Source organism: Leptinotarsa decemlineata, unplaced genomic scaffold (assembly GCF_025532065.1).
Source record: "Leptinotarsa decemlineata unplaced genomic scaffold, Ldec_3_MD MMD2_tig00026317_RagTag_RagTag, whole genome shotgun sequence".
In the NCBI taxonomy this organism is placed as follows: Eukaryota; Metazoa; Arthropoda; class Insecta; order Coleoptera; family Chrysomelidae; genus Leptinotarsa; species Leptinotarsa decemlineata.
The window spans coordinates 1,007,618-1,020,023 of record NW_027412686.1 but is presented as its reverse complement, the minus strand read 5'-3'; the positions used below and the strand labels follow the sequence as shown (position 1 = coordinate 1,020,023).

The 12,406-nt window shown below is 32.8% G+C and overlaps 1 protein-coding gene and 1 long non-coding RNA gene across 2 annotated transcripts in view; one reads left to right on the top strand and one right to left on the bottom strand.

Annotated features, from left to right (window-relative positions):
• The first annotated feature begins 2,317 nt into the window (after nucleotides 1-2,317).
• LOC141485378 (uncharacterized) lies at nucleotides 2,318-12,050 on the top strand. The gene is made up of 2 exons (XR_012467163.1): nucleotides 2,318-3,836; nucleotides 9,950-12,050. It is a non-coding gene; the product is annotated as an uncharacterized lncRNA (long non-coding RNA).
• oxt (Xylosyltransferase oxt) overlaps nucleotides 11,579-12,406 on the bottom strand; it is a 22,789-nt gene continuing 21,961 nt past the window's right edge. The window contains exon 7 of the mRNA XM_023169451.2: nucleotides 11,579-12,305. Coding sequence (XP_023025219.1) covers nucleotides 11,866-12,305 — 440 coding nt within the window. The 3' untranslated portion in view covers nucleotides 11,579-11,865. The remainder of the gene's footprint in view (nucleotides 12,306-12,406) is intronic.

Sequence of the window (12,406 nt, the reverse complement as noted above, 5' to 3'; positions counted from 1 at the left end):
GTGAAAAAATTTGAATTTCACACTACTCTATACTCTCAGTATTTTACATCATTTGAAAATCAGTCCCAAAACTTCGCTTTTGGAGACAAAATATTATAGTAAAACCAATAATGATTGAGAGTAAAGCGCGTTGTCATATCTAAATTTTACGTTACCAGTTTATAGCAGAATCAAAATATAGTAAGCAGTAGAGTTGTAGGTTGTGGCAAATTATAGATAATACACAATACTAGTACGATTAAAAGGTATTATTTATGACAAAAATTAGTAATGAGCTTGTAATGAGTAATACTTATACATTTCCTGATTACTGATCAGTTAAAATTCATTATTTTCTGTATAGTGTTAGATATTTATTACAACTAGTGGCAACGCTGTACGCAACGATATTTCTGTCTTTGTCACTTCACCGTAACTTCCATCTCATCGTTGCAGTCCGCACTAATGTACTTGCAGCCATGAGCGTATCATTGGTTAGTGAATTATACAGCGTGAATTGTACGTTTTACAGTTAAGTTAGTCAGCAATCGACGTGTTGTGATAACAATTGGTGAAAATAATAGTGCTAATAAGTGTTTAAGCGTTACATAATTATATTTCTACACCGTTCTCAAACTACTCAAAAAATGGGAGACATGGTCGGGCCTTCCACGTCGAAAAAGGTAAAACGGTCGGATTCTCGGTCAGTAAGAGAAAAACAAATTGTACTGCGAGTATTTCACTGTCTTGAAAGAGATCATCAGCGACCAAAAGATGATTTTGTGCATATGTGCTGTAATTCTACGTGTGTACCTCCGAATAACCAACCGGGCATTTCTACATCATTAAGTTCCACAATTACAAAAGATAAATTAGTTGATATGTGCTCTGATTATACCGGTGTACCAAAATCATCGATTTACAAAATACTAAGAGAAGCAGAAATTCATGGGGACGTACAAACGCCAAAAACTAGTAGCGGACGAAAAAAAATCACAGTTGATGAAGAAGCCAAAACCAGTATACGCAGAACTATTCACAGTTTCTTTTTCAGAAATGAGCTGCCCACACTACAAACAGTTCTGGAGGCACTTAGCGATCATGAATTGGTCCCAAAAATGGGTAAAGAAACTTTTAGGAAACTTGTACACGAAATGAAATTTACGTACGGAAAAGTTGACAGGAAAAGCATTCTCATTGAACGTCAAGAAGAAATAGCATGGAAAAGAAACTATATAAGAAAAATTGACGAATTTCGGAAGCTCAAAAAAAATTGTACTTCATGGACGAGACATGGGTTAACCAAGGACATACGGTCAAAAAAGTATGGCAGGATGGTAATATAACAAGTGCACGACAAGCCTTTATTGAAGGTTTGTTAGTTGGGTTATAAAAGCCATCTGGAAAAGGTAGTCGTCTGATAGTTACGCATATAGGAAGCGACAGTGGATTTTTACCAAATGGTGAATTAATATTCAAATCTAAGAAAACAGGCAACTATCATGAAGAGATGAATGCGGAGGTGTTTGAAAAATGGTTTGAAGGCCTCATTCAACTTTTGGAACCTGGGTCTGTCATCGTCATGGACAATGCCCCATACCATAGTCGACATTTAGAACCATTACCGAAACAATCATGGAAAAAAGCAGCAATTCAAGAATGGTTAACTAATAAGAACATCCAATATAACAAAGATAGTTTAAACGCAGAACTACTTCTGCTAATAAAATTACACACAGACAAATATAAAAAATTCGCAGTGGATGAAATGGCGTTAAGTCGTGGAATTACAGTTTTAAGGTTACCACCATACCACTGCGAATTAAACCCAATAGAATTAATCTGGGCACAAGTAAAAGAATATGTGGCACGAGAAAACAGAACATTTGAATTAGTGGACGTGCAACATCACCTACAAGAAGCTATTCGAACTGTTTCTGCAGAAGATTGGAATAAATGCATGCAGCATGTTTTAAAAGAGGAGCAAAAAATGTGGGACGTAGACAACCGTATTGAACACAATATTGAACCAATCATAATTCACTTTGATGATAGCGGTAGCAACACTGACGAATCTGAGGTTGAAGATTAGACGAAAATTTGTACATTTACATTTATATTATATTCTATTATCAAAAATTTGTAATTTGTATTTTCTAGTACCCCTGACGATGAGTTTAAGTTACTCGAAAGCTTGAGAATAGTTATAAAGAGTTCACTTATCAATTGCTGCAACCCAATAGTGAAAAAAAGTTATATGTATACATATATATATATATATATATATATATATATATATATATATATATATATATATATATATATATAAATATATATATATATATATATATATATATATATATATATATATATATTGTGTTTTTTATTAATATTGTTAATTTATTTGGTACCTACTATAATTACCACGATTATTACTCCGTTTTCATAAGGCCCACCTAATGACTACAACGATTAGGTAAATTACGATATTGCAAAGTTTTAATGAAATAAATAAAAAATGTGTATGAATATTTCAACTAATTGTACTAAGAATTGTTCTTTCATTCTTAACCCTCTCAAAAATTAATAAGCACGCCCCCGATTTGCTGTCAACTGGGCTTACTTCTACTCTCAATCATTATTGGTTTTAGTATAGTCCGTAGAAGTGAACCCCATTTAGCCCAATACCGGCATTATTTGGTACCTACCGACCTACCTAGCTTTTCAATATCTAAACATATTTTTACCTGGTATGAATACATTTTGTGTTATTAATTCAATTGATGTAAAGTTACCCTGTGATAAGTTGAAACTAATAGGTATATTCGAATCGAAAGCCCATCAAAGTCATCCTCATAATACCAGTCCGTTATATGTGCTGTGTAAATCGAACTCAAGAGTGGGGGGTGGGCGCTAGATTTGAGGGCTGGCGCCCGACGCTAACTTCACATAAGTCATTCTCCTTCTAATGAATTGTGCGTTGTCTGCTCCGTGCTTCGCAGTGACGTCACAAGTCAGGACAGAGCGGACAGAGATGCGCGTCGGCATTCCGTTATGAGTGTATCGTGCCTTAGACAAGTTCCAGTCAAGCCTTCCCCTTGAAGCTCGGACACATACGAAAGGCGCGGTGGTGCCATTCTTGTAAATGGTATTTGGTCTGAGAAATTGCGGATTCTGAAAAGACGAAGTGAGACAAATACAGCGACTTTCTGCATTAGTCAGGCTAAGATTTCTGCCTTGTAGTTGTTATATTTCATTATATTTATTTATAACGTATACAAAAAACACTTTATTGTGAGATTTTCACATCAGAACATTTTGCTATTTCTCTACTGCATATGTTGCAGCACATAATCTGTGTTGGGTACAATCAAGAATCAAGGTCTCATGACGGACCGTTACCACAAACTGAAACTGATGAGGTGGGGAAGGAGGTGTACCTTGAGAGAAATAATGATATTGGTTTCATATATATCTGGAATCAAATTACGAATCTGAATTCATTAACGAAGAGAATAATGAAGGATAAAGGGATCTTCTAGGTACTTCCGAGGATTCAATTCAAATAATAGTTATATTTGTCTTTTTATTTTACATATTTTTCTAGTTTTTTAAGTCATAAATCATGTTAGTAATAGTTCTATTATCTTTGTCGATTTTTTTTTGTTCAAAATTATAGGGACCAAATATACTACCATTGAGGTGTTGGCGTCAAACATCAATATTTTCACGGGATGCGGAACACTGCCATCGGAGGTGTTATTCATTTTAGTAATATGAACAATTCACATGTAATTAGGTAAAAAACTTTTATTGTCATATAAGAAATATAGAAGAACTAAACTGATATTATAAAGGTATACAAAAAACATATTTGGTTTATGTGTAAATTCTCATAAAAAATAAATTTTCTCAAAGGAAAAATATAAGGAATCGCCAAAAACTGAACTGGTAACAAGATTTTGTATATACAAAAGGAAAAACATGTTTGGTTTGCAATAAGTAATCAATAAAATCAAAACAATTGAGTTTGCTCAAGGCAAAACAAATAGGAAACACCAGACTAACAAAAACTATTTCTTTTTATGATAGTATTCAAGCACTTCATACTTTAAAACGGGTATTGTTTGCATTCAAATTTGATTTGTTTCCTTATTTTGTTTTGCCTGCATATTTAGCATTCTTTTCTAGATCCTCGTTTGGTTGCAGTTTTTCCTTTTTTCATTTCATTTGTGGTTTTTCAAATTTTTGAAAGGCAGTAGGTTTTCAGTGTCACTATTTTTCGGATTCGAAGGCCGTCGATTTTTGGAATTTCTTCCTGACGTTTCGCTGACGCAAGTGGCTAGCTTCTTCACAGTTTTATACATCTTGACTTATCTCCAATGAGTGGATATTACGGCTGCGTAAAGCGTGTTCATGTTGACTCATGTAGTTTGGTGTGCTAATACCTGTATTTGAATTAGGTAACAGTTTCAACATTTGTCGACCCTTTCCTACCTGTCGTCTTTTGGTGCTTCCAATGGGAAGATATACATCGGAACCACCAAAAGATCCATGGAAATAAGGCTGAAGGAGCATGGAAGAAACATTTTTCAATATGAAATCCATTCGTTAGGGAACCTAGATTCGTTTTCTCCTCGTTTTAATTTCGCTTTCATGACTTCTTGTGGATTGCACTTATGTATACTTCTTAGGGTTCCAGTACAGCAGGTGTCATTTTCCAGCAGCCTTGTTGCTAAGTCAACACTGTTGAATTTGTCAAGGTATACCGCGTGCCCTTGACCTAACTTTTCTTCAAGTAAATGAAGAACTACTTTGGTTGTACGTCCAGTACCGCCTTATTCATCTGATGAATCTTCATACATGCGGACCTTCAAACTTCATTTTCTAAAAATTGGTAAATTGAAGGTGGGTCCTTTTCCAGTAGTCATTTACATCTGCAAGTTGAATAGTTTCTATATGAAAGTGCAAACCTACAAAAATTGCTAATTTTGGAATAGTCAGTTGCTTCCAATTTGTGATATGTTAACTTCTACTGCTGAGAAAAACTGCAATAGCATAATCATTTATCTGATCTGCAACCTGAGATAAAAACGTGTTATTAATTATAAGTATTGAAAAATCTAAAAGTCTGCTTGTGAGAGGAACCGGTACTAACAGTTCTTGATTTTTATTGAAGGTAAACTGCCTCAATGTACCTGTTTTTGCCCACTGAAATTTCTTTTGCATATCAGTCGAAACTGGATTAGTATTCTCAAAGAATCTGGAAGATTTCCTAACAACTGAATTACTTTATGCTTTCGATTCGGAGGGATATTCATAATTTTCTGACTCTAGCAAATATTCGTCACCATATCGTCTAAACACTGCAATAGTTCATGTGCGACCGCTTTTCTACTACACACAGGTGAATCACCTATTTATTCTCCAATCCAGAAGGTTTAGGTTTGGCATACATGTTGACCCACACAAAATAATCATGTATCCAAACTATAACAAGTGATCAAGAAATATTCTTAGAAGGACACCAGGCCAGCTACAACATTATGATAGGAGTAGGGGCATAGTCGATTGATGCTGGTATACTCCGATCAGAGTAGTTGGCATTCAACCTGTCAAAAATGAAATTGAGTTTTATCAATTTGGTTTGAATTATTACAGTTTCAAGTAACACTTTATTGCCGAGGTTTTCATTGAACAGTTTAAGAAACTGCAACACATGTTTCACCGTACAATAGCTCCCTCAGTCGTGTTCATATTGAGTATGACAGTTTACAAAACTGAACACATGGCTCACTATACAATAGCTTCCTCGGGCGTGTTATATAATATACAAACCAGTTGTAAAAAATACTTTCAAAAATGTGGAAAATAAATTACAATGAAATAACTTTTCCTCATCAAATTCGTAATGGAATTGAAACAGATATTGTACAGGGGAAGATATTATACAATGTGATGTGTTCATATAACTTTCTTATTAGTCAGTGGGCCATGCTTGAAGACTGGCAGTAAACAAATCTAAAGAAATGAACTTTGAACGTTCAAGCCAGTCTCGAATATACCAACACAGTAGGTGTAATGGACTGACGCCTATCAGAAAACAACTACTCCCCTATAACGATGAGATTGGAACCTTTGGTGTGAAAGTTGAATAAATTTTTTCGAGATCGATAATTGCCCTAACACCAAACTGATATTTTTGCACTCGACGCGCGTTTCGCCAACAAAGTTAGCATCCTCAGCATCTTCTCTTGAGGATGCTAACTTTTTGGCGAAACGCGCGTCGAGTGCAAAAATATCAGTTTGGTGTTAGGGCAATTGATCTCGAAAAAAGTTATTCAACTACTCCCCTAGCTAATACCACGAAGGGCGTTGGATTATATCCGACAGATACCCTACCACACAACTCTCTCTTCAGTAAAAAAATTCATTGCTGAATTATTTATATCTTGAAATTTCGATAACATCGCTAACCAACTTGAATTCAATACTTTTTTGCATAAAACAAAAACAAACAAAAGAAAATATTATGCTCATCAATGATGAGTTCAATTTTTAATGGAGTTATCTCACCATTTAATAAAAAAATTAACTGATCAGTATGTATATCAATTTATTACTTGGTCAAAAAAGGATTATTTACATTAATCAGCTGTACAATGATATATTAAGAGATAGAAGAGATATTGTTGAAGTTTTGTCATTGCACATCCAAATAACAATAATTTTCACGTCATTATTTCTACGGAAACAGTTAACAATTTATTCCTTCTATTAACACTGAGAACTGTGGTACAGGAGAATTTATAATTGTAAATACTGTAGCTTACAAAATATATTTAATAATTTGTACGTTCTTTGGTACACACATAAAATAATGAAAAAACCCACATGTGTGAATAAATAAATTTAGAGAAATATTTAGATCATTTGTGGATGTTGCTTTGATATTTAAAAAAATATATTACAATGACTTTTTCGACATATACATCAACCACTCAAAATAGATGTAATTCTTTAAATATTTTTATATCAAATATCTGTCAAGAATGACCATGTTTTCTGGTCTTCTTATGTCATTTCAGGTTTTTGGAACTGCCTTTAACCATGACAGACTGTAACTCTGAAATTAATCACATAAACTCTCCAAATTGAAAATATCTTCCTCATGCGACCCTTTGTTCTCACTATTTTTCAAAGACACACTTAGAATTCCAGGAAATGATAAAGCATGTCAACAGTGAAAGTGTTTTTCAAGTTATAATCATAAAGTATCTTCGGAGTTTTTCATCATGACCCAATAACTGCAGACAGAATCAAACCACATCTAAAAGATAACCTCGACACCTGGCGAGTACAGGCTTGCCACTGCATCAAGAATTCCAAAATATCATTAATATCAAAAAGAAGAAGTTGTGTTAAAAGAATAACAGAACCTGACTTTCAATTTTTAATATTTAACTGAGATGATGAAAACATGAATTCTTGTCAAGAATTTCGAAAAAAAATAAAATTTTATAGAAAGCATTTATAAAAGCATATGTAAAAAGATCACTCATCTATCCCAAAAAGTTGGATACCAGTCAACCAAGTTCCTTAATTTTTGATTTGAGGATAACAGGCTATCTTTTTTTACATTAGTTCATTAAACTGAGCGATCTTACTGGAGAATTTTTGAAATTATTACACAATTATTTGCCAAGTTATTAACATAAATGTAATTTTCATATTTGGGCACTTCTCATAGTCAATATTAATGACATATTAAAAGATGAAAAAAATGGAGACCTAAATATACAATCAGGATAACAACTCTACTGCAAAATTCTGAAGTAGTAATAAGTCAATCATTTAATTCCATTCCATGAAAAACTCCTATAACAAGAAGTATCACAGGTGAATTATATACTCATGTCTTTGGAATCCCTAAGCATACAACCTTTGTAGGGCTGTGTTAGGCTGGGAGGAAACTGCTTATGATGACAGTAAATACACAGTACTTCAAGATACCTTGCAAAAGAACAGGCAACTAGTGGCACAATACACTGTGCATGTCATGTGCGAAAATGAGAAACAGATTAAATATTTTCAAGACATATTTGTAAAGAAAGAAATGTTAAAACAGGTCAATTTTTCTATCATAACCTCAACTGTCATAACTCCTCTCTCACCTCTTGGTGACCATCACCCTTTGAATTTGAATAGAGAAAGTACTAAGTGTGATCTGTTCTGTTTAAAATCTGTTTTTCCGTTAATCAGCTGTCGCCCCCATACGAACGACAACTCTCAAAAGTTGAGAACTTGTGCGAGCTAGGGACTAACGAGGTCTTACCTTTTAAGTGTGATTCCTAACACAGTTGCAGAATCATCCCAGCTTCAAACAGATAAATTCTCTCTAGAAAAATATTTGGTCGAAGCGGGAATCGAACCCACGGTCTTCCGATCGTGAGTCGGGCGCACTACCACCGCGGCCAATTCCACAACACTGTTGATACTTTGAAAAGGTACCTTTATAAGAGATTCATCCAGATGATTGTTCACTACGTAACTTTTCATTTTGACGCTCTTTTAAGTCAATTATCCAAATCGGTGCATAGGCATAGGTTCCTTAGAAGAGCCCACTAGATTACATGATATGATGACTCAAGATGCTTTTGAGAAGATATGTGACACTCGAAGTATACGATAGACAACTGCATTTCATTTCAGAACTCATGGATAGAAAAAGAGGTGCTTATAAATGAATTGGCTTTGTTAATAGGCTTCATTATTGTCAGGAATGAACTGAAATAATCTAGAGTAAGTTTTGAATACTATTTTTATGAAAATTAAGATACTTTTCAATTTAAGTAACACATTGTGAGATTTTCACTGAATAGTTTACAAAATTGCAACACGTGTTTTACTATACAACACCTTCCTCAGGCGTGTTCATAATGACAACACTAATACGTTATGGATTTTCATCAAGTATCGGCCAATTCCATCACATATTTAACGTAAATTTCATTAGTTTGGACTTCCATTGTCTGACATTATATAAAATAATTTGAAATCCCTGAAAGAACCAATAAAAAAAGAAGAATTTAAAACGATTAGCTGAAAATTACAATTATATTAAGCAAAAAAAAAAACGTGAAATGAAATAATAGGGAAATAAAATACAAATAAAAATAGAGCAATTGAACGAAAAATAAAAATAAAAAGTTGAGATATTCCAGGCCAAGTTACTTCACGACGTTTCGATTGTGTATAATAACAATTGTTCTATCTTTAATTGTATTTTATTTCACTATTATTTTATTTTAGGTTTTCTTTTGCTTAATATAATTGTTATTTTCAGATAGTCATTTTTAATTCTTCTTTTTTATTGGTTCTTTCAGGGATTTCAAATCATTTTATACAATATCAGACAATGGAAGACCGAACTAATGAAATTTATCATGAAACATTGCCAATCACCTTCAAAGTAACATATTTATCATTTGTTTGCAGGTTTTCAAAACAGATATAAAACTGCTTATCACTCACAAGGTATTACAAGATACGCCTATTTGAATAAAAAATTAAAATAGTGTTGGAAAAATAAAAAGTATTTTGAAGTTCTCTGTACTTGTTGATTTCGATATGTGTGTCACTTGTGCATGTCAATGTTTACACTTCTTGTCATAGTCATTAAAACAGTTTTCAAACTTCTTTAAGTTTTCAAGTATAAATACTAAAAATATCATTTGATATATGATACACTCAATTACGCATATTTTGTATCGTTATTCCATTTCATTAATCTCTCTTGGTTCCATACTTATTCTTGAACTAACCAATTTTTTATCTGCTTGAGTGCTGTCATCATTTATAACTTTTATAGAATGGATTATTCACCTTTTTGTTTTATTGACCTTCTACAAATATATTGAAGTTACTTGATCTAGTGGAATGAAATATGTCGTAATTTGATTCTCCGTAGGTGCTTCGAGGCCCAAACTACCAAAAACACGAGGCTAATGGCAATACCAGTTGATAACAAAAAAAATCAATCTGATAATGTTCAATATCAGTTGCACGAGAAAAAATTAAAGATGAAAAAGGGAACCCATTTATAAAATTAGAGATACCGGAGATAAGAGAGTGACTTTTACTAATGTACACTATCATCTGGAAAACGGTTTTTCTAAATATTAGATCTATTTTATATTGGTAGATGTTATCCTCATTGGAATAATTTTGTTTAAGGCAATTCTAAAGTATGTAAATCAACCAAAATGTTGAGAGGCATCTTAAAAAAAATTGTGTTATTTTAAATACACTTTTTATGAGCAAGATGAACTATAATTATGTTTGATTATGTACATCATTTTTCAATTGAAAACACTTTTCTCGCATCAGAACAAAAGTACTGAGTCTTGACACGTGTTTGGCTAACCAAGTTAGCATCATCAGATGACTAAAACTTAAATCTTATAGTTGTGCTATAGAATTCATATCCATCTGGATGAATCATCACCTCATATCATTAAATTAATCCCTATTATTACTTTGATATTTTATTGTATTCTAAGGTTTCTCTTCAAACATCCCTTTGTTTACTATCTAATGTAATAATTACGAATAGAAAACAGGTATATTAGGGGTAACAGGTAGTCATTTACATATAAATTAGGACTTATAGTACAATGACAAAATAACACAATCAGTACTAGGAATTAATTTAATTATGTGAGGTTTTGGTTCCTCCAGATGCACAAAAGCTTATTAGTTATGAAATTTAGTTTTATCATCTGATGATGATAATTTGGTTATCAAAACACGTGTTGAGGTTTTCACTAAATAGTTTACAAACCCACAACACGTGTTTCACTATACAATCGCTTCCTGAGGTGTTCTGATGTGGGAAAAGTGTTTTAAATAGATTAAATTTATGTTAGAGGCTCCAATTCTATTTAACAAGTGCAGTATTTTTTGGTTTGACTGAAAAATTTTGATGAAAAAGTCAGAAGAAGGTACAGAAAATATTATCTTACTGCTACTTTTGTGGACAGTAAGAAATAAACACCATTTAAATGAAAAATCATCTCACATAATTTAACAAATGAAGTAGACTTTTGTCAAAAAATATTTTTCAGGCTTCCTATTTCTTGAATAATATATAAATGATGAGAAAAGTCTCAAACAAAAATAAACATGAAAAATAAGTACATTGACATATGAGACATAAATAGTGTCTCTATGTAATTCAATGTTCAAAAAGAAAAGGAATTGTTTCAGATGGACTTTTCTTCCTGTTTGAGTATTAAAAGAACATCTGAGTATCACTGACATATTTCTACACAGTTTTTCTTGGCAGTTAATATTTTTTTCTGTCTCTGGGAGTTTCCGTTCTTGAATATTAATAGAGATATAAAAGCAAAAAAAGTATTTTTCACAAAATGAATGTTTCCCAAATATACATCTTTTATTTAAATTACATTATGTGAACATATTATTGATAGTGGAGCATGTAAATGTGTTTATCTTGGTGACATCACTAGATATTGAAAGTTATATAGTTACTAAATTAAACGAGATCATGAGGTATCAAAAATAAAAGAATGTGCAATGAACGTAACTCCATAGTTCTAATCAGTCAACAATAGATTTTTAAGAACATATTGAGCACCAAATTTATCACATATCACGTTAGGCGACATCTGTCATGGTTTTATAGAATAAGAAACAGAGAAACACTTGAGCCAACCACTCATATTCACAACATGTTGAGAGACCATTCACTCAAATATACGATATTCAAAATGAATAAGTAAAACAGATGACTGAATGGTCATTATTACAAACTTCCTAAACGCTTTGCCTTGATTCTATTCTTCTGCATATCCATGAAGCACATTACCAAATGTTAAAATTCCCTGTGGACTTAAAATTGGTTCCTATGGCACTCTTTGGATCAGGAGCAAAGGAACTCCAGTTAGTTTTCACACAAGCACTAATAGTCTCACCACAAATATCAACAGAAGCAGATACCACCGCACACATCTTTTCCATCTGGAAAAACTTAGATTGGAGTTTATCAATCCATTCTGTCAAAAAGTGTTCCCTATTTTTTGAATCAGATATGCTCGAAACTTCCAATTGTCTTTTCTTGGAATTGACTGAAAGGAATTTTTCAAAAGGGCCCTTAAATTTTTTAACTAGTATTGAGCCATTATTCGCCAAGTTGATCTGCCGTTCCCTGAAGAGAGAACCGGAATAAAACTCCAACGGGGTTATGAGGAATTTTGTTTCCATTATCAAAATATCCTTGTGTATCACCTTGACTTCCCATATGCCTAAAATTGAAACATTCATTAACTTTTTTGCACGATTAAACACACTGAAAAATACAAAATCGTAATCATCTCAATCTCCATACTACCATTTGAAAATTTAT